At 41.2% G+C, this 23,400-nt stretch overlaps 1 protein-coding gene across 1 annotated transcript in view; it reads left to right on the top strand.

Annotated features, from left to right (window-relative positions):
• MSH3 (mutS homolog 3) overlaps positions 1-23,400 on the top strand; it is a gene marked incomplete in the record, with an annotated part of 248,405 nt that overhangs the window by 47,153 nt on the left and 177,852 nt on the right. Inside the window, 1 exon segment of the mRNA XM_014585921.2 lies at positions 19,799-19,914. Coding sequence (XP_014441407.1) covers positions 19,799-19,914 — 116 coding nt within the window.

The following is a 23,400-nucleotide window of genomic DNA, read 5'->3' as shown; positions in this document are numbered from 1 at the left end:
CACTGAGTCCTACAGAGAGACACATGGTTTAGCCTCATTTAATTGTATAAAGTCTCCTAATTAACAATAGCACTTTGTTCCTCTGGGTTTTTCTCAGAGGTTTTTGTTGGCGACTTTATTATCCTAAAAGTGTCTCTTCTCCACCACTGTAGAGTCTTTTTTTATGTTTACTTTGCAAAAATAGATGTAAAAATTAACCATAATTCAGCAAGAATGCTTTTAAATAATTTATTATTAGCGTCTGTACAAAAATTCTGCACTAGGCCCAGCTATAGTGGTGCAAGCAGGAGGCTGAGGGGAAGTTAAGGCCACATGGAAGTCTGGGTTTGGTTCTCAGCCCAATCCAAACAGGTTGCAGCGACATGTCCTTCCAGTCCTAGTTAACTGGAATGCCAGGACAGGAGGATTGTGGTGTGGAGAGACCTTGTCCAGAAAACAAACAAACAAACAAACCCCTCACTCTCTTCCTCACTCCTTCTCTCTCTCTGTCATTAAAAAAAAAATAGATCCTGTAATAAGTGTCAGAGTAGTCTTTATTAGTTCAGGGGAAGATGAAGAGAAATAGTATGAATTTCTAGGTGGAGCTGAAGGAAGAAAAAGGAAAGACAGGGGATGAAGGGAAAGATGGAGCCCCATCGTGTTTTGGGGACACTGTTCATGGTTTTAGTGACCCTTACACAACGCTTGGGGAAAAAAATATTTATCTTCATCTTATAGTGAGGTGGCAGAGGTTCTGAGAGTTTGGAAAAACCTCTCCCAAAGTTACCAGAGCACCTACGTTCTAAGTGACAGGGTCCACTAGACCCCTAGTCTTATTTGATGCTGATAAGTCCACTTTTTGCTGTCATAGAGTGTGACGTTGTTAGAACAATTTAACGGACAAAAATCCCGTCATTGAACTCGTAAGGCGGTTACTGTCTGTCCTTGGCATCTCTTTAATAATGACATTTCTTCCTTTTCCTCCTTCAGGGCTCAAAGAGAGATTCCTTTCACTCTCTTCTTTTCTAGCTAAGTTTCTATCACTGTTTCATTGACTCTCGGAAGTCGAAACTTAGCTGAACTCCAGCCCCTTTGGGTATGCTTATCTCTGAGCCTTTGTAGATTGAGGGTGTCCATCAGTTTTTCAATGACTCCTTTCTGTCAGACCTCCCTGCTAAAGGGAGATTTCTGTTTAAATTCTGTTACTTTTCCTGCTGGCTCTGAGATTATTCTCTTATTCTTGTTTTCAGGCCAGGAATTCTTCCTCCTCCCCTCCTTTTTTTGTTAGTTGTTTTTAGCTTCCAGTTCAAGACTTGATCTCTAGAGAAATAAAAGTCTGTGAAGGCTTGGTATGTTTTTGACCTTTATACATTTTTTTCTTTCCTTCCCTTCTTTGCCCCTCCCTCTCCCCTTTTTAGAAGAATTATTTATTTATCATTATTATTATTATTAGTAGTAGTAGTTTTTAATTTGATGAGAGAAAGAGTAAGTGAGAAGGTGAGCTGCCAGGTCCAGGACTTGAACTGCCATTGGCCCTGTGGGAGTCCAGCACCTTAACCACCATGCCACCTGCTGGCCCTGCCTCCTGTCTTTTTTCTTTAAAAACAAAACAAACAAAAAACCTTTCTGGTATTTAATTTCAGGTATATGTAAATCATCTGAATTAATAAACATACTACTGAGATTAATAACATTTTCCCAGATTTTCTTGGGAGCTCTCCCCAACTCTAGCATTCGAGAATATTTTATGACTACTTCCTAGGACTGTTTTCCTCAGCACCATCATGAGCTCTCTCTCGTACTTTGTACTGTGGGCTCTGATTGGCTTATTGGCCAAAACGAGCAGGCCTTTGAACCTCCTGGTAGTGACCACGGCCCTGAACGCATCATGTGGGTGTACTAGATTGTCCTGACCCTGCTGTGAAGGCTGATTGAGAAACTAGTGCATGATGAGTGGATCTGCATGCTTCTTTGCTGACCACTCGGCTATACACACCCCAGGGGGAGCACTTCCTCTGGGCGTCCTGAGAGCAGAGCAGTTAGGTGCCACGTGGCATCTCTGGGGTGGTTCATGTGCAGCCAGGAAGGCCTGCCCCTGGCCCATTATGGTTGCACTTTGCCAACTGCAGTCACAAGCCATTAATAGAAGGAAGGGCTTTTTATAGGTGGCCAAATGAAATAAAAGATGTGGAGTCCTTTAAGTGTGGAAGAGGGAGGTAGAAGAGCGGGGTATTCCACTTGCTGACAGTGGCTTTGAAGATGGAGGAAGGGGCCACAAGCCAAGGAAGCTGGAAGCCAAGAAGCTGGAAAAGGTAAGGAAAACAGGTTGTCCCCCAGCCAGACCCTTCCCCCCTGTAACACCAGTATTGAAATTGATGTACAGAACTTTATTAAATGTGTATCATTTCAAGCCACTAATTTTGTTACAGTAGCACTAGGAAAGTAATACACTATCAAAGCGTGTAGATACTGGGTAATGATTAAATGTGTACCTTCATACGGCTTTAAAGACCCTTTATTAGTTGTAGCTATTTACTGAAGTTAAATCAGACCATTGCCACTCTTTGAATGCCCAACTTCTCCTTCCTTTTTAAAACTAGCTGGAGGGATCAACAGGTGATGTGGTTGGGGCGCTGGACTCCCACATGGCTAACAACCATGGTTTGGGTCCTGGAACTGGCAGCTTGCTTTTTCACTTTCCTTCCCTCCCTCCCTCTCTCTCTTTGTCCCTCTCTTGTTAAATTAAAAAAAAATAATAATAAAGTAAAATAATTCCTTTAAAAAATAATAAAACGTTAGCTGGAAAATGACAGGTGTTTAAGTGACCTAACATTTCTTGCCAAAATGACCTAACATTTCTTGCCAATAGGGATGTAAATTTGAGTTGTGGTTCTCACTGAAATATTGACCACCTGGGTACTGGGTAAAGTGATTGCTGGCCCTTTCAAGTCTGAGTAATTCCTCATTTTAAATCAGGGTATCATTTATGTGTGAACTACCTTACAGGTGAGTGTACTTTACAGTCCTTTATGTAACTCTGAACTATCAGCCCCCGGATATCACAGAGTTTACTTGTGGGTGATTAACTAGAGTAAGGTGAGAGCTGGCCCACTCAGACAGAGTAGAATCCAGCTCTTCCGCCTTCCAGAGAACACTGGGAACAGCCTGGCCTATAGGTTGATTGTCATATTCTGCCTCCCTCCCACCCACTGAGTCCTACAGAGAGACACATGGTTTAGCCTCTTATTTCACTCTGATTTTGCTGGGGCTGCGGAGGAGAGGGCTTCTTTAGGTTCATCCCAAGGTCCTCTGCACATTGAAGCATGTGCTTCTAGAAGGAGAGACGCTTCCATCGCACGTCTTGCTTGCATATTTCCTATACTTTTCCCCTCTATCACATGGTACAGAAGATTTTGCTTCAAGAATGTGTGTTTCATTCACTTCTGCATTATCCCGTACACTAAAACAGTTCTCTTGTCAAAGTGCTGATACATTACAGTGTTCTGCAAACACATAGATATGAAGAATGCTTTTATTGAAAGTAGAATGCCAGAGTTAAATAATGGCTAAATGTAGAAAACAACGCCAAAGTTCAGTAATCACTCCCACAGAGTCCCCCGAGGCCATGAAGTGAGGTGTTTGTGGGTATCTTTCTTCTGACTTGAAAAATGGAAAAACTGAATGCCTTTCCCGCTCATTCTACCTGCCCTCTGATGCTTAGTGAATGCTGCCTCCTCTTCCAGAATTCTCTTCACGGCTTAGGGAAACTGTGTGGTTTTCCCATTCTTGTTCTCAGAGACGCCAAGCCATGCTACTCTCTACGGAGTGATTTTTGCCTGGTAAGGTAAAAATAGGTGCTTTTTGCCTGGTAAGCCAATCCTTATATAAAAAAATCAGAACAGTATGTAGACCCAAGAAAACAAGGAGGTATTGATTTCGTTTTACAGAGAGATTCTCACTTGCAGATTTTTAGGTATTTTTAAATTCCAATTTGATTTGGTACATTTAAGTTGGTTATGTGAAAGGTTAAAGCGATCGAGTGTACAGAACTTTGATTTGCAAATCCATCACTGTGTGAGGGAGTGAACCTGAGGCCAGGGCAGGGCACACTTTATTCAGGCTGGTCCCTTGTCCCTCGGTCTGGGCTCTAGCAAAATGTCATGCTCTGGGGACCAGCAGTTAGCGTAATGGCTATGTCGCTGGGCTCCCATGTAGTTGACCACAGTTCGTGTCCTGGACCCGGTGGCTTAAAACTCACGCCGGGTGTGTGTGCGTGCGTGCCCAAGATCCCGAGAGGAGAATGGAGGAGAAGGGATTGCGGCGTGACCATCCCCCCTGGGGGGTGATTTCTCGCTTTCTGTCTCTATGTCTCTCTCTGTCTGGCAAGCGCACGCGCCCTATAGCGAAAACCTCTCCAAAAAAGAAAAAAAAAAAGATAGTCATGCTCTGAACCTGTCATGTGCAGTGAGAGGTTGTATGTAAGGACACTAGTCATATTGATTAGGCCTATCCCAGGTTATGTTTGGATCTTAGTTTTCTCATGTTATTAGCTGTGAATCTTAACCTTTCTGTGGCTCAATTTCCCCATTCTAAACTATGGGTATAGAGCTGGCCCTTCTGGTTAAGGGAGTTGACTGACAGCATGATTTGAATCTCAGATCTGGCAGTTGAAAAACACACCAGGCGCATGTATGTGGTGGATAAATGGAGACTGGATTGTAGCATGACCACCCCCACTGGAAGGTGATTTCTCCCTTTCCCTCTCCCTGTCTGTTTTTCTCTGGCAAGTATATGTGCCCTCAGGTAATTTACAACAACAAAAAAAGGCATATAGTAATAAAATTATTTTATTATTAAAAGTTATTTATTTATTTAGGAGAGGTTTTTGCTATAGGGCATGTGCGCTCGCCAGAAAGACAGAGACAGAGAGACAGAAAGCGAGAAATCACCCCCCGGGGGGATGGCCATGACACAACCCCTTCTTCCTTCATTCTCCTCTTGTGATCTTGGGCATGAACGCACATGCGCCCCGCGTGAGTTTAAGCCACTGGGTCCAGGACTCGAACCACAGTCAAGTACATGAGAGTCCAGCGACATAGCCATTATGCTAACTGTAGGTCCCTATTGTCGTTTACTTTTCTGCCATCCTTAAGCTATTTTAACACTGTACAGCACATTTCGGCACATCTGTCTTTTAAAATATGCTATATCTTGGGGCCAGCAGATGGTATAGTGGTTGTAGTGCTAGACTCCCACGTGGCTGCCTGTGTTCAAGTCCTGGACCTGCTGGCTTGAAACTCACTCAGATACATGTGCTTATGTGCCGAAAGTCCCAAGAAGAGAGTGTTGGAGAGGGGATTGGGATTGTGATGTGGGCATCCCCCTGCAGGGGGGGGAGGGCAGTGATTTCCCATTTAATCTCTCTGTCTCTCTGGTAAGCGCACAAACCCTATAACAAAAATCTCCCTAAAAGGGGAAACAAATCTATATCCTAACAGTCTTACTGCTTTCATGAAGTTGCCCTACAATTTCTAGCTGACGTGCTGACCTGTCTGTACATTGTAGTCATCTGTGTATATTAAAAAACACTGATGCTTGGGTTTTTAGTTTATGCTAAAGCTGGCTTATGGTGGTTTGAAAGAACTGATTGCTAGTTCCTGGAATTTTGATTCAGGTGGTTGTAATTCTAAATCAACCATAATGGGAATATTTCTGTTTTGGAAGTTGGCAAATACTATGATAGCACTCCTGTCGGTCTGCTTGATGGTCTAATGACTGATTTATAATCCTGTTTATTTCAATAGAGATTGATCCTTTTGGGATGTATTAGTTTGGTAGGGCTGCTGCAACAAAGTTCCACCAACTGAGGGTTGCCAACAACAGAAATGTAGTTTCACAGTTCTGGAGGTCAGGGGTTCAAAATCAAGGGGTTTGCAGGGTTGGTTTCTTTTGAGGGCCATGAAGGAAGGAACTGTTCTGGGCTTCTTACTGGCTTAGACAGCCACCTTCTTTCCATCTTTCTTCACGATGTCTTCCTTTGATGTGAGGCTATATGTCCAAATTTCGGCTGTATGAAAGGACACTAGTCATATTGATTAGGCCTATCCCAGTGACCTCACGTTAACTTGATTATCTCCCTAAACACCTGTCTTCAAATAATGCCACATTCGGAGGTCCTGAGGGTTTGGAATTTCCACATACAAATTTTATGGGACAGAGTTTTATGGTTGGCACAGTTCAACCCTTGACACAGTCAAGGGTCTTTGTCCTCTGCCTAGTCCATTTGTCCCTGTGTTAATTGCACAAGGCAGATTTGCAGACTTGAAAAGGAAACATCATTAGATGATGCGCTGTTTATATATAATTTTTAATGCATTGTACTATGAATTTCAGTCAGGCAGGTTTTTTTTTTTTGTCTTTTTTTGAAAGCAGCTCTTTCTTGGAATACTATTAGAGTTATTTATTGAGAAAACCATTTATTTAGAAAGATTAGTTATTTTAGACTGAGGCAGGCAAGAACTTGTTGATGAACTTGCAGACTCAGAGGGCATGTGATCTGAGAGATTTTGTGCCTGTGGCTGAGAAAATACTCTTAATCAGGCATGAATAAAGATGTTTGAGATGAATTTGACAGATTCAATCATTTTTTTTTTAAGAGAGAGATATTTTTGCTGTAGGGTGCCTGTGCTTACTAAAGAAACAGAGAGAGGCAGAGAGACTGAAAACGAGAAATTGAGGTGGGGGGTGACCACACCTCAATCTTTTCTCTTCCATTCTCCTCTTGGAATTTTGGGCATGCATGCACATGTGCCTGCATGAGTTTAAGATACCGGGTCTGGGACTCCAACCACGTGGGAGTCCTATGGTGTAACCATTAGGCCATCTTCTGGTCCCCAGATTTGACAATGTTTTAATGGTGATAGGATTATGTAAGAGTATAGAGATCTCAGAAAATGTGATTTCTTTTGTTTTTTTTCTCAAAGGCAAATATGATGTCAGGTAATTTTGTGATTTTGTTGTGGAAAAAATATTTTACAAGCCATAAAAATCATAGATGAATGGGACCAGCAGTTAGTGTAATGGCTATGTTGCTGGACTCCCATGTAGTCGACCGTGGTTTGTGTCCTGGACCCGGTGGCTTAAAACTCATGCCAGGCGCGTGTGCGTGCATGCCTAAGATCCCAAGAGGAGAACAGAGGAGAAGGGATTGCGGCATGACTATCCCCCCTGGGGGGTGATTTCTCGCTTTCTGTCTCTCTGTCTCTCTCTGTCTGGTGTGCGCACATGCCCTATAGGAAAAACTTCTCCAAAAAAAAAACTCATAGATTATTATTTTTAAATCTTACCATGTGTTTGAATGGTTGTATCATGTTTAAATAATGGATGACCTTTAAACTGTCATTTCAGAACTTGTAAATATGGAATATAGTTTTTGAAGTCAAGTATTTTTCTTCAAAATGAGAGATACTTACCATTGCTTTTAACTAGATAAATACTAGAATCAAAATCTTATTCCAAAAATGCATTTGGAATGCACATGTGCACAAAAATTTGTTCACATTATATTTTTCCAGCTTTTTAAAATGGAAAATCTTTCTCGTAAATTATATATGGCAAATATCAAAAGCTGTATTTTTAATCGTTAATCAGGTATAATTTACATGCCATAAATGTACACATTTTAAGTATATGAGTCAATTAATTTTGAAAAGTATACACCTCAATATAACTACCGCCCCAATTTAAATTTAGAATATTTTCCATCTCCCCCAAGTTTCTTGTGCCTCTTCGCAGTTTTTTTGTCCACCTCCACCACCCACTCCAAGCAGCTACTGATCTGATTTCTGTCGCTATAGATAGTTTAGACTCCTTTAGAATTTCCTGTAAGTGGAGTCATGACAGCGTGTACTCCTTTGTGTCCAGCTCCTTTTGCTTGGTGTCAGGCCTGTGAAACTCGTCCATGTTGCTGAGTGTCTCAGTAGCTTATTCCTTTGTGTTGTTTAGTAATATTGTGTTGTATGAATATCCTGTAATTTGTTTACCCATTCTCTTGCCAAACATTTGAGTTGTTTCTAGGTTTTATTTGCAGTAAAACTGCTACGAATTTTTGTGTACTAGTCTTTTCATGGACATATGTTTTTAATTTGGGTAAATACCTAGGAATGGAAGTGCTGGGTTATGTGGGTAAGTATATATTTAACTATAAGAAGCAGCCATAATATTTTTCAGAGCGGTTTCACAATTGTACCCTTCTGCCAGCAATGTGTGAGAGTTGTAGTTACATCCTTGTCATCTATTGTTGGTGCCAGTCTTTTTTTTTTTTTTTTTTTTGTAGAGAATTGCAGGTGCTCACTGGAGAGAGAGAGAGGGAGAGACCAACGGAGGGAGAGCAGATAGCACTGTCCATGTGGAATGGCCATGCTGGGGTCCCTTCTTCCCCATCTCTCCCTCTTTTCAGGATTTTGGGCACAGTCACACACGTACCTGGTATGTTTCTCAAGTCGCCAAGTCTAGAACTCATACGTAACCTCAGCCGTGTGGGATCCAGCTGCACTCACCACCAGACCACAGTTGGCCCACCAGTGATTTTCAAGCCACTGGGTCTGGTACTCAAACCACGATTGGCCATGAGGGAGTCCAGCAACAAAACCGCTATACCGTCTGCTGATCCCCTGATTTTGATTTTAGTCAATTTTTTTTCTTGATGATGAGCAGTGTTTTTGTGTGCTCATATCATTATATATTATTTATATACTCTCTCTTTCCCATTTCAAGAATTGCATCGTTTGTGTTACTGAGTTATAAGAATTCTTTATACATTCCAAATAAAAAACCTTTTCAGACATATATATTGTGAATATTTTCTTACAGTCTGGGACTTGCCTTTTAACTTTTTTTGATAAATAACCTTGGAAGAATGGAAGGTTTTAATTTCCATGAAATAACATTTAATCCACTTCTCTCGTTAGTCTTTTTTTTGGAGAGGTTTTCGCTATAGGGTACGTGGGCTTACCAGAAAGACAGAGAGAGACAGAGAGACAGAAAGCAAGAAATTATCCCCCAGGTGGTATGGCCTCGCCGCAGTCCCTTCTCCTCCATTCTCCTCTCGGGATCTTGAGCACACATGCACACGTGCCCTGCGTGAGTTTTAAGCCACCGGGTCCAGAACGCGAACCGCAGTCGACTACGTGGGAGTCCAGCGACATAGCCATTACACTAACTGCTGGTCCCCCGCACATGTTTTTTTTTATATAAATAATTTTTAATTTAATTTTATTTATTTGTTCATTTATTTTAATTTGACCAGAGAGAGAGAGAGAGAGAGAGAGAGCAAGTGAGAAAGCAAGCCTCACATTGGCCCCTCACATCTCTTCTCAACCTCTCCCCCTTCTCTTCTTTTTTTGGGAGGACGTGACTATGTTTACCTCTCGTTCTTAAATAGCGATAGCTGACACTGTATTAGGCATTGTTTTCAAGGCTTTCTATTTATTATTATTATTTTCTTAAAATTGATTTCTTTCTTCCAAGAGAGAGGGACAGAGACAGACAGGTTCCCCAACCCCACAGGGTCTTTCATGCTGTGATTTACTTCCAGCCTTAGCCAGCCTGGTCACGGACACACATGGCTGGCGTGTTCAGGAAGGTCTTTGGATGCAAACCTGGAACTTCCATGTGGGTCAGCCTTGCAGAGCATTGCCTTTCTGCTGTGCCACTGTCCAACCCCCTTCAGGCTTTCTGGTTATTGACTGACTTACTCCTACAGATACTTGCAAGGAAGCAACTGTTATTTAATACAGATTTGGTAGCTTGTCTAAGCTTGTGCAAGTCAAAGTAGAAGAAATGGGATTTGATCCAGACTGCTAAGTTCTACAGCCCCTTAAGAAATACATACAAGGAAACAGCTGGTCCCTTCCTTCACCTTTGCTTCTGGGATTCAGAGTAGTATTTTATAGCACAGATGCCATTGTTTTGGTTAATATTTTATAACATTTCTTCCCTTTATAATGCATATTATAGTTAGTACATCTCTCTGGCAGTAGTTTCCGACAAAAGCATATGTGCTTTAAAAAAAGGAGCTTTGTTTCTAACGGTATTACTTTACAAACCACAGCCCCTGTGTCTAGTAGAAATCATGGTAGTCCTAGCATGTGGTTAGTCTTCTGGGGAACGCACTGTATGGGAGGTCAGTCTCAGCCCACTTGTTTTGTTTTACTTTATTATTTTTTTAGTTTGTTATAGGGTGTGTACGTTCACCAGAGAGAGAATGAGAAAGAGAGGGAGGGAGGAGGGAAAGTGAGATATCACCTCTCAGGGGGAACAGTTAGGCAATCCCTTCTCCCCCATTCTCCTCTCAGGATTTTGGGCATACTCATACACACCTGGCATGTTTAGTTTTGTTTATTTATTTATTTATTTATTTTTAGTTTTTTAAAATTTCATTTTCTTCCATACATTCAATCACATTATTATCTGTCTTACAAAAATGGATATTTCAACAGGTGAACATTTCTCCCTAGTATTGTTGATAAAACTACAAAACCTGGCATGTTTTTCAAATCACCAAGTACGGGACTTGAACTGTGGAGTTGGCCAAGTGGAATCCAGCCACCTTAACCTCCCTGCCACCCGCTGGCCCCAGCCCATTTGTTAGAACAAAAGTATGTGCACAGGATGGTATGTGTAGATGTCGATTGTGATGGGGCAAAAGATTAAGAAAGGATGGGAACTTGAAAATATAGTTAGAAGGAATTCTGTCTCCTCAGAAGGTTTCCAGGATCAAGAAAGATCTTGATCAAGATCAAGAGAAGAGCTGGGAGATCATGACAGCAGGCAGGAAGGAAGGGCTTGTCTCGGCTTCTCCGGATTTCTGCCTCCATCCCTCGCTTCAAATGTTCCCTTCCCCTTGCCCTCCCAGGTTTGAGCACTCTAATCCTCTTAGTGCTTCTGACCTTATTACGAGTAGAAGTACTTTCCTGTCAGGTTTGCCAAGGCAGATTAGACATTTTTTGATGGAGATTTTACCTCTTAAAACAAAACAACCCACCAACTTAACCACTGCAAGAGAAGGAAAAGTAAAATCAAAAGCCTAGAAATAAAAGCAAAAACATTTAGAAAGACATGGAACAAGGTTTAGAACGGCATGGACTGCACAGACTTCTTCCTTGCACTAATACTTCCCATCTTTCTTAGGCACAGCTCACCTCTATGCTGGCCTTGGTTACTCCTGGGCTCAGGCCTCTGAGGCCTCCTGGGGTTCCCATAGTGAGATGTTCTTACTCTTCCCTCTTGCTCCCCAGCAGGCCTATCCTTTGGGGTTAGGTGTGTTTCTTCACCTAAGGCCTCCTTAACCCTGAAGGGGCCCGGGCCCTGGCCTTAGCTCTGCTTTTAATTCATGTGTTGAAATGTGGTTGTGATGGGGTTGGAAGGCTGAAAACTTTATCTGACTATGGTGTTGAAGGGTTTGGCCTTTGGGAAGAGATCAGGATTAGATGAAGTCAGCAGGGTGATTGGGTCCTGGTGGGTTTATAAGGAGAAGGAACGAGAAGGACACAGACACACATACACACCCATTCTGCCAGATGAAGCCATACTGTGCCTTAGGACTCTGCAGAGCTCCTGCTTGTAAGAAGACCCTCATTAGATTTGGCCTCTTGACCCTGGATCCAATAAACTGTGAGCTAAATAAGCCTCTATACTTTCTAGTCATCCAGTGTGGCATTCAGTCATTCCTGACAGAAAAAGCAGAATAAAACAATTGGCTAGCATCCTTTCCTCTCTGAAAGGACATCGGTGGGGAGGAGGGCCTTCTGGTCTCCAGAATCTCTGACATGTCAACCATCATCCTGTGGGTTTGGGCTGAAGCAGACTCACTAGCTGAACATCAGACGGGGTCTTTGTCACCTCAGTTTGCTTTCGGCCTTGTGGTCTTCAGTAAAGGTTGCCTTCTTCCTAAGAAGCTCTCCATGTGATTGTGTCCACTTCCTTGCTTGGACAGCAGAAGACTGTCTTTTCTTTTCTAAAACCCCAGAGTTCCTTATGAGTTCTCATTAAAAAGATTTTTAGTTGAAGATGAATTTGTTGACTCAAAAGTGAAAAGCGTAAAGGTAGACCGAAATCTGCCATGGCTGGATTTAGGGCTTTTTTCTTTTTTTCATTCTTTCTCATGTTCACCTCCTCCACAAGATGGCAGGATAGCTCCCACTGCTCTGTCCTTCATACCCCAAGTTCAAGTCCAGGGGAGTGGAAGAACGTCTCCTGTGAGTTCCTCTCTAAATTCTATAATCCATTCTTTCCTTTTCTTTTTTGTTCTCCTTTTTAATAAACCATTTTCTTACTTGAAGAAGTGGTGTATTTTCAGTGGTTCAAAATTAGAAGTATTTTAAAGACTATGAGGTCAAAGTTTTTCATTTGTCCTGTCCCTTTTATCATTGTACAATGCCTTTCTTTGTCCTGTTTAATTCATTACATACTGAATTCTACATTCCTGTTAATGAACTCTGGTTCCAGGTCCTCTTCTTTTTTTGCGTTTGCCTAGTATGTATTAGGTTGTCAGGAAAATCATGATGTGTTTTTCTTTGCAAGAATGGGTCATGGCTTTGCCGACAACCCAATACATATGGACAGTTCTTCAGCCACTCTTCTTTTTTACCTTTCCACATTACTTTGTTTTGAATTGTGTTCCTGTTTATAGCGTAGAGAGTTTGTTTTCCCTTCTTTGTAATATAATCTAAGACTAATTTAGTAGGCAGAGTTAGCCCACTTCCCTTATTAACATGTCAGATATATTTGATATTGGCTTATTCGTATCATTCACGTTACATTTTCTTTTTTAAAATATATTTTAAAGAATCATTATGCATCTGTTCTCTTTGCTATTTTTATGGGGTTATTCAGACATTTTCATTCTAGAGATTGTTTTTATAAGTTTAACTTCACAGAGTGCCCTTAGTCCTCTAAGAAAGTCGGTGATAATTCTCTCTGAACACTGATAACATTAATGAATTTTGTACTCAGTTCTAATAGAGAGACATTACAACTTTATAACCATGTTACATTGTCTGTCTTATTCAGTCAAGAACTCTATTTCATTCTGTCTTCAGAGCAGAGAATTAATTACTTGATCAGGAAGCTTGGAACTCATCAGTATTACCAATAAGCACGCTGTCAGAGGAGGCTTTGTGAGTTTCCCTAAAGTAGATGGTCAACATTTAACCAAACTCTCTTTTGACTGTAAAAATGATCATTTCTTAAGTTGGCAATGGTCATAGCATGGCAAGCTGACATTTGTTTGTTTATAATTTAATGGTAGTTTTGCATCTCTGTTGGTAGTCTGTTAGTTGATACCAGACAGTCACCAGTTTTATGTCCAAGTTGGCATTAAAAGATATTATTGGGCCTGAATTTTCCTTATTTTAGTGTGAGCTCCACACTTGTTGACAGGGAGTTTTATCACCATTTGATTTTTTGAAAAACAGTGTATTTGGTAACAGAGAGGCATGTTACATATGAAAAGAATTTTTTTTTAAATGAGAAGTTTTAATCTGAAACAGTCCAGGCTAGCATATCCGAGTTAATGACACACTCCTTCCTGATATTGGTCCCACCATACCGTGAGGCACAGAAGGGGAGCTGCCAGCGCAGGCCTTGCAGGAGCCCAGCCTCTGCCCAGCCTCCTCTCCAGTCAGGAGGCAGAGAGCTCTGTAGAGGGTGGTAAAGAGAATGTGGTCTTAGAAGTTTTCTTTTTAATTTTTTTAAACTTAAAAAAGGTTATAATCCATGAGCGAGAGGCACAAAGAGATTCCAAGAGACAGCACCTCCAGCAGAGTCTTGATGCTGAAGTCCACCCCCAGCTTTAACCAGCCCCAGATTAGGGCAGGAAATCTACTAAAAATGAACACACTCTGTCTACCCTTTTTGCTGAATTCAGATATAGCACTGTTAGGGGGGTGGACTTTTTCATTTTCTTTTCTTTTAGTAGTTTATTGATTTATTTCTTCCTTCCACAAGAAAGAGGGAGAGGAGAGAGACAAGCATTCCTACCTGGATTGTTAAGCCACAGTCCATCCCGAGGCCCAGGCAGCCCTGGATCATGGGCATCTTCTTGGCTGGTATGTTCAGGGAGGTTCCCAGACAGGAACCCTGGAAGCGTCTCGTGCAAGGGTCAGCCTCACGGAACATGGTGCCTCTGCTGCACCACTGCCCAGCTCCCCTATGATCTGTGCTTTAATGTTGGTCCCAGGTGATTCTGGTGCAGGCATTTTACAGACCACAGTGTGAAGACATAAGACTGACAGCTCCGTTAGTGTCATTACCACTTAATTTTCCAAAAATGATATATTTAGGGGGCCAGCAGGTGGCATCATGATTAAGATGCTGGACTCCCACATGGCTGACTGTGGTTCAAGTCTAGGACCCAGTGCCTTGAAAATTACTTTGGTTATGTGTGTGTGCAAGCCCAAAATCCCAAGAGGAGAATGGAGGAGAAAGGATTGCAGTGTGGTCATTCCCACTGAGGGTAATTTCTCACTTTCTCTCTGTCTCTCCAGCAAGCATGCCTTACAGAAAAATAAAACAACAACAACAACAACAACAACAAAACACAAAAAAAACAAGGGGGCCAGCAGTTAGCATAATGGCTATGTTGCTGAATTCCCATGTAGTCGACCGCAGTTTGAGTCCCGGACCCAGTGACTTAAACTCATGCTGGGCGTGTGTGCATGCATGCCCAAGATCCCAAGAGGAGAATGGAGAAGGGATTGCAGTGTGACCATCCCTCCTGCCTGGGGGGTGATTTCTTGTTTTCTATCTCTTTGTCTCTCTCTGAGCGTACATGCCCTAAAGCAAAAAACAAACAAACAAACAAACAAACAAAAAAAACCTCTCAAAAAAAAAAAAACACCAAAAACCAAAACAAAACTCTTAACCCCCCCCAAAACAAAACAAAACAAAACAAAACAAAACAAAACAAATATACCCAATATATTTGACATCAGAGAGGCATCTTACACGTGAAAAAGGTAAGAAATTTTACTGCCATCTCATTTGACAAAATTCTGGTAGGTTATTACTCATGTGAAGAATTTTTTTTTTCTTTTTTTTTTTTTTTGGAGAGATTTTCACTGTAGGGCGCGTGCGCTCGCCAGCCAGACAGAGAGAGACATAGAGACAGAAAGCGAGAAATCACCCCCCAGGGGGGATGGTCACGCCGCAATCCCTTCTCCTCCATTCTCCTCTCGGGATCTTGGGCATGCACGCACACGCGCCCGGCGTGAGTTTTAAGCCACCGGGTCCGGGACACGAACCATGGTCGACTACGTGGGAGTCCAGCGACATAGCCATTACGCTAACTGCTGGTTCCCTCATGTGAAGAATTTTGAATAGACTTGTTTCAAAGATATAGTGAGTTCAATTTACCATAACTTTCTTTGATTAAGAAATCCAGGAAAATACAGAAAACAAGATTTGATACCTTGAACCAGTTTGTGAAAAAAAAATTGTTTGCATGAAGATGTTTAATTTACAGATTGCAGAGTGATGAATTTAACATTCTTGTAATGCTTCCATGAAAGCCTCAAGGATAACTGACAAGTTCATTTTTATCAAATTTAATGGGTTCTAAATCCTTATCTGCTTATCAAACAAAACCTTAATTAGAACAGTAATTGAGTAACCAGCTGCCTCTTGTGTTCACTCCAGGAACTTGTATAAAAACATCGTGGAACTCATGTAAGGTCATTCTTTGCTTTTTGAGTTGCTAAATAATAACTTTGCTGCAGGCTTCTGAAAATCCAGGTATTAAGGGAATCTACAGGAAGATAAAAATTGATAAGAGCTTTGCAGTAGTTAGTCTGATACGCTCTCCCCAGTGGATTAAGGTAGAAAAATCCTTCTTCAGCACCACAGATGGGAGAAAATCCTTCCTCTTAGGTTTCTTCCTGAATCAGCTTATGCCTGCCTAGGCGTGTAGCAGAGCAGATAAAGCCTTTGGAGCTAGGTACTCTGGGTTTGAGTATCTGTTAATCAGTTATCTCTTTGTGACTTTGGGCATTGTATTTAATCTCTCAAAGCTCGTTTACTAATTTTTAAAATGGGGGTAATGCTGCCTACCTCAAAGAGAAATATTGGTCTGGAATTTGTACTCATTGATTGACTTATTCAGCCATACCATATAGATTGAGTACCTGTTCTATACCAGGCACTGTTCTCGGCATTGGGTATAACAGAAATAAAACGGACAGAAGTCCTGTTCTTGTGGATTCCACAGGCTGGCCCCCTGTGAGAGGCCTGGGTTGATTCCCAGCCCACCTTAAAGATGAGGTGTGGTGATGTGAGTCTGTAATCCCATTAAATGAGGGAGGCTGAGACAGGAGGATCTTGCAGTTGAGGCTGGTCCTGGCAGTTTTACAAGACCCTGACTACCAAAGAGCACTGTGGTGACTTGAGCCTTGAGTACCCGCTGGAGGGCAAGGCGGGAGATCATAACACGATGAGACTGCATTGTACAAAAAGAAATTATATGGAAAATCAAATTGGGGAACCAGCAGTTAGCATAATGGCTATGTCGCTGGACTCCCATGTAGTCGACCGCGGTTCGCGTCCCAGACCCGGTGACTTAAAACTCACGCTGGGCATGACCAAGATCCCAAGAGGAGAATGGAGGAGAAGGGATTGTGGCGTGACCATCCCCCTTGGGGGATGATTTCTTGCTTTTTGTCTCTATTATCTCTCTCTCTCTGTCTGGTGAGTGCATGTGCCCTATAGCAAAAATCTCTCCAAAAAAAAAAAAAAATCAAATTGTATTTCTAACTTTACATTGTCCACAAAGATAAATTCTAGATGAATATATTTGAAAAACAGATCTTAAAAATTAACTAGCAAATATGAGAAAGAATACTTAGCACCAGTTCAAATTTTACAAAAGGTGCTTGTCTTCATGCATAAAACTTAGAAAAATAACAGTGAGTGCAAATGCAAGATGTAATGAAGTACCTCTAATTAAAAGTATGAAACAATATAATGTAGTGCAAAGTATAAAACTATATGTTAGTAATACATGCTAAATGCAAGATACTGTTTACTTTTGAAAATGGTAGAGATGATGGTGATTAGGGAGATACATGTGTAGGATAGAACCATATCTATAATATTTTATTTTGTTATTTTTAAAAAAAGTATTTATTTATTAAATTCCATTTGTTATTGTTATTTTTTAATTAGACCAGAGAGAGAGAAAGGGAAAGTGAGAAAGCAAGTTGCCAGGTCTGAGACTTGAACTGCGGTCAGCCATGTGAGAATCCAGCACCTTTAACCACTGCGCCACCTGCCAGGCTCTTATTTTATTATTTTTAAGTGTTTTAAAACAGCATGTGCGGGGCCATCAAGTAGTGTGGTTGTTGGGGCACTGGACTCCCACATGGCTCACCACGATTCAAGTCCTGGGTCTGGTGACTTGCTTTTTCTCTTGCTTTCTGTCTCTCTCTGGTGAGCACGTGTACCCCTTAGCAAATTAAAAAAAAATAATAATAATGGTAAATAAAATTAGATACATAAGTCTTAAAAAAAACAGCCGCTGACAAAATATTAACACCAAGTGAATATCAGACAATAAAGAAATGATTGAGGGGCTGCTGGTGGTGTGGTGGTTGGGGCTGGAGCCCCACATCGCTGACCACGGTTTGTGTCCTGGACCTGGCAGCTTGATTTTTCACTCTTCCTCTCTCTCTCTGGTCAAAATAATATAATAATAATAACAATAATAATAAATTACATACTTAATTCTTTAAAAAAGAAATGATTGAATAAATTATAGCTTTTACACACTATGAAATATTTTCCAGCCCTTAAAAAGAATGTGTTATAACTAGGTCACTTTATATGGAGACTTTTTTTAAAAAATTTTTATTATCATCATAATCTTCTTTATATTACATTGGATTACATATAACTTTACAGTGTATTACATTGCTTTTTCAAAAGGGAATGCCATGCATGTCAGTCAGTACAAAGACATTAATCTCCCCACTTCAACATTCGATATCTTTTCTATGTTTTCCCCAATCATTATTATTATTATAATTATTTTCTAAAACAGTCAATCGCTATTTCTCATTTTGCTTGTAAAAATACTTTGCCCATCATGAAATACTTCTCAGACCGATCCAGTTGAGAATACTATACATGTCATCAACAGTTAATAAGCCATATCTGTTTCTCACTAACGTCCTGCCTCTCTATTAGTTCTCTTGCTATCTCTCTCTATCCTCTTCTCTTCACCTCCCCCATTCCACACTGTCCTATTCTCACTAAGTACCTTCACTGCTTTTATGTCCTCCAATTTTTTGCAATATGGAGACATTTTCAAGAGTGAAGAAACCCAATGCAGAAAAGTATGTTTAAGGTCATCTCATTTTTATAATACAATGACTCCTGTATGAGTACATATGTACATATATACATGTACATGACACAAGTTTATGTATGGTCATATGAACATGAGGAAACATGGAAGGATCCATTCTAGGTTGCTGACTTGGGATTTAACAGTCATGGGCGTAAGGCAATAAAGAGTGGAGAAGAGAAGGAGGTGGAAATGAGGACTCACAAAAAAAAGAAAATGGGAAAGAAAATACAGCACATGGTGCTTAACAGGGGGAGTATGTTTTGAGAAATGCCTCGTTAGGCAGTTTCATCATCGTGCAAGCATCACAGAGTCACTTACACAAACCTAGATGGCATCGCCTCCTCTACGTGCGGGCTGTGTGGGGTAGCTGATTGCTCCTAGCCTGCAAACCTATACAGATGTTCCCACACAGAATAGTGTAGGCTGTTGTAATATAGAGGTAAATATTTGTGTCTTTTTTTTTTTGGAGAGATTTTTGCTGTAGGGCACATGAGCTCACTGGAGAGACAGACAGAGATGGAGAGAGAGCAAGTGAGAAATCACCCTTTGGAGGGATGGCCCTGTCACAATTTGTTCTGCATTCTCTTCTTGGGATTTTGGGCACGCATGCACATGCACCTAGCATGAATTTCAAACTATCATGTCTGGAACTCGAACCACTGTTGGCCATGTGGGACTCTAGTGCCTTAACGACCACACCACCTGCTGGCCCAATATTTGTATATTTCAACATATCTAAACATAGAAAAGAACCGGTAAAATATGGCATAAAAGATAAAAGATGATATACCTGGGGCCAGCTCTAGACCATGTGGGGTCTGGCTGATAGTTAAGGCAGTCGAATACTACATCTCCAGCTGTGTGGCTCAAATCTCCACCCCAGTGTGGATACCACACTGGGTATGTGTGTGTGGTATGTCCAAAATCCTGACAGGATGGAGAAAATGGAGGAGCAGGATTGCAGTGTGGCCAGACTTCATTTTAGGGTACTTTCTCTCACTCCCTCCTCCTCTTCTCTCTCTGCCTTGTAAATGTATGCACCTTCTGGCAAATTAAAAAAAATTGCACACACACTTACATACACACACAGACACACACATATCTGTATAGGGCATTTGCCATGAGAGGAGCTCGCATGCCTGGAAGTTGCTCTGGTGAGTCATCGAGGGAGTGGTCTGTGAATGTGAAGGCCTAGGACATTACACTGTTGTAGACTTTATAAACACTGTACATTTAGGCTACACTAAATTTATTTAAGAAACTTTTTTGTGTTCACTACTAAATCAACTTTAGCTACTGTCACTTTTTTACTTTATAAACTTAATGTTTTTAAATATTTTAGCTCATTATAACACAAACCATTTGCAGATAGTTCAAGATAATAGATAATTATCTTTAAAATTTTCTTTTCTCTTTCAGTGTACGGGATGACAGAATTCGAGTAGAAAGGATGAACAGTCTGTATTTTGAGTACAGCCATGCTTTCCAGGCGGTTACAGAGTTTTATGCAAAAGATGCAAAAGTTGACATCAAAGGTAAATATTTTATAAGGCTAGCTGCCTGTCCTCAAATTGCGCTGATCTGAGATTTAGGTAAAGGTGTATATATAACTTTCCATTCTGTGACAACTAGGTTAGTTGCCACTGAGGTAGGGGGAACTGCAGAGGGGAGCGTGGCCTGTTCTTCCCTCATGAAGAGTACCACTGTAGAGTCTCCCTTTTAGCAACTTCTGACCGTTTAGTAGCTCGAAGTGCAAGGAATGGACTGTCCTCCTCCTGTTTTCTTGCCATTAAGGATGGTCCATTAGTATCCTTTCAATTTCATAGAATGTTTGGATAAATATTCTGATGAAGACTAGTATTTCAAAAGGTTGGTTGCCAGAATTAAAATACCAGAATATTGGTGGCAGGGTCTAAACGTCTTTGTCTAATTCACATTTCCTCAGTGAGACATCAGAGCCTGCTTTTGTCTCTTCACCTCATTCCCACCAGTCCAGCTTATGTCAAAGTCCGTTTCATGGACAGTGAGATGAAGAGGCATTTTTCCTCTCGGCATAAACATGGTCTTACACCAACCCTCATCAGACGCCATGTGGAGAAAATCGATCCACCCTTCCACTGAAGAATTAAGTCTTGTTAGCATTTCTCTTTTAACTCATGAAACTTGGTCAGATTGAACCGAGTGTCTGAGTGTATCTTGCTCCTGACACCAGTGTGCAGTGTCATCAAGGAGTCATCTTATGCTCAACTAAAGCCAAGTCTAAATCACAGGGCTGCCATAACCCATTCTTTTCATTAGATACTTCATAGAACTTGAAAGATGTGGGACAGAAAATGCAGCTTGCTCTCAGGGAATGCCTTCCTCTTGGTGGCAGTAGTCCTCACAGTGGTCTTTGCAGTGGTCCGTCGTGCCACGGGGAGGTTAAATTCCTCCCTCCCAGGTGCAGCTCATTGTGTAGGAGACTTGCATCAGGTGGGTGGCTTAGAAACTTGTGCCCTGCAGGAGCCAATATCTATTTCTAGAGTCTCCACCAAGAACATGCCAAGTTGCAAGAGCCAATGTCCTGAGAGTAGGCCAGACCTCTGAAATCAGGTATTTTTATTTTATTTTATTTTATTTTAAAAATAATTATTTAATTTTATTTATTCATTATTATTCAATTTGACCAAAGAGAGAGTGAGTGAGAGAGAGAAAGCAAACTGTCAGGTCCGGGATTCGAACCATGGTCAGGCTGGCCATGTGAGAGGCCAGAGCCTTAACCACCATGTCACCTACTGGCCCCTTACTTTATTATTTCTTTTTGAAGAGAGATTTTTGCTGTAGGGTGTGTGTGCTCATCAGAGAGATAGAGACAAAGAGACTGAAAGCAAGAAATCACCCCCCAGGGGAGATGGCCACTCTGCAGTCCCTTCTCCATTCTCCTCTTAGGATCTTCAGTACACATGCACACGTGCCTGGCATGAGTTTTAAGCCACTGGGTCTAGGACTCAAATCCGGTCAAATATGTGGGAGTCCAGTGACATAATCATTATGTCATCTGCTGCCTCCCCCATTTTATTTTTAAGAATGATTTTTAAAATTTTATTTATTTTTATTTTAAATTTGCCCAGAGAGACACACACACACATAGACACACACACAGAAAGAGAGAGAGAGAGAGAGAGAGAGAGAGAGAGAGAGAGGAAGTCAGAAGGCAGACCACCAAGTCCAGGACTCAAACTCAAATCATGGTTGGCCATGTGGGAGTCCAGTGTCTCAACCACCACACCACCTGCTGGTCTCCTAAATCAGGTATTTTTAATTCTTCCCAGTCCAGATGTAATTTTAGGCCTGGCCCTGTAGTATAGTAGCTAAGTGCTGTGCATAGGAGGCCAGATACTACTCAGCCAATCACGGTTCAAATCCCAGCCCTAGCAGCTTAAAAACATGCCTGGTGCATGTGTGTGCATGCCTGAAATCTGATGGAGCAGAAGAAAATGATTGTCCTGTAACTGTGCCCACGGGGTGTGTGTGCTCTCTTTTTCTTTCTCCGTCTCTCTCTGGCAAGTACATGCATCCTCTGGCAATTTGCAAAAGAAAAAAAAAAGAATAAATTGATTTACTGATTTCAGATGGTTTTTACCACAGGCAGTGCTATTTCATAGCACATCGGTCTCTATCTTCATCAAGTTTCCAGGGGAACTAAAAAAATGTATTAAAAGAAAATCACATTCTCAGTGGAAAAGGGTGTGGTTAGGTCTTTATACCCTGGTTTTATAAAACCTATAGTTAAAAAGACATTTTATATTACTGATTTGTAGAAGACATTTGCTAATTAAAAAAAAATCTCTGGAAGTAAAACATGCTTTTTGCAAAAATGTCAGATAGCATAGTCGTGGATGTAGAAAAGAGTGAAAGTCCTCCCCCAGATTTGTTCCTCGCTTTTGCCATGTATGTCTGAAGAGTACTCATTAACCATTTGGCATATATTCTTAAGGGTTTTTTTATGTGCCAGTCTGCACATGCACATATAAACATACACACATAGTTCTGTGTATTTGTTTAGAATAAACCTGGATTGATTCTTTAAACTAATTTTTATTAAATGCCTATTAGATGTCAGGCTTTGGGCATATAAGGAATAAAACTTCCTGCTTTTTTGGAGGTTACATTTTTTTTTTTAAGAATTATTTTATTTAACTTTGTTTGTTTATTTATTTACTTATTTAAATTCGACCAGAGAGGGACAGTGTGTGTGTGTGTGTGAGAGAGAGAGAGAGACAGAGAAAGTGAGAAAGCAGGCTGCCTGGTCCGGGACTCGAACCGTGGTGGGCTGGCCACCTTGCCACCTGCTGGCCCCCTGGAGGCTACATTCTAATGTTGGCATATGGACAATAAAATAAGTTTGTGCCTCAGTTGATAAATGCTATGAAGAAAGCAGGGCAGGCAGGGGGGTTGAACTTTTAAATAAACTGGTAAAGGAAGGCCTTGCTCAGAAAGTGGCAACCAAACAAAGATTCGAACAGAGATGGAAGGAGTTAAGGGGAACAGCCATGTAGACGTGTGAAGGCACAGTATTTCAGGCAGAGACATTAGTAAATACAAAACATCTTAAGGTGAATGTGTATCTGGTATGTTTTGTTTTAATTTTGTTTTTTCAGAGGTTTTTGTCATAGGACATGTGCACTTCCTAGACAGAGAGAGAGAGAAAGAGAGAGAGAGAGGGAGATAGTGAGAGGGAGATAGTGAGAGGGAAAGTGAGAAATTATCACACCGCAGGCATGGCCATGCCACAATTCCGTCTCCTCCTGGGACCTTGGGCATATATACACATGCACCTGTAGTGATTTTCAGGCACTAGGTCTGGGACTCGAACCATGGTCAGCCATGTGAGAGTTGAGCGACTTAACAGTATGTCATCTGTTGGCCTCAGGTACCTGGAATGTTTAAGAGATAACAAAGAGTCTGTGCTGGAACAAAGAAATGGGGGTAGGTGGGGATAATTTGAGGAGGTGAGCTCAGAGTTTAGGAAGTGAGCTCAG

Source organism: Tupaia chinensis, unplaced genomic scaffold, assembly GCF_000334495.1.
Source record: "Tupaia chinensis unplaced genomic scaffold, TupChi_1.0 Scaffold000099_1, whole genome shotgun sequence".
Lineage (NCBI taxonomy): Eukaryota > Metazoa > Chordata > Mammalia > Scandentia > Tupaiidae > Tupaia > Tupaia belangeri.
This window is presented reverse-complemented; position numbering and strand designations above follow the sequence as displayed.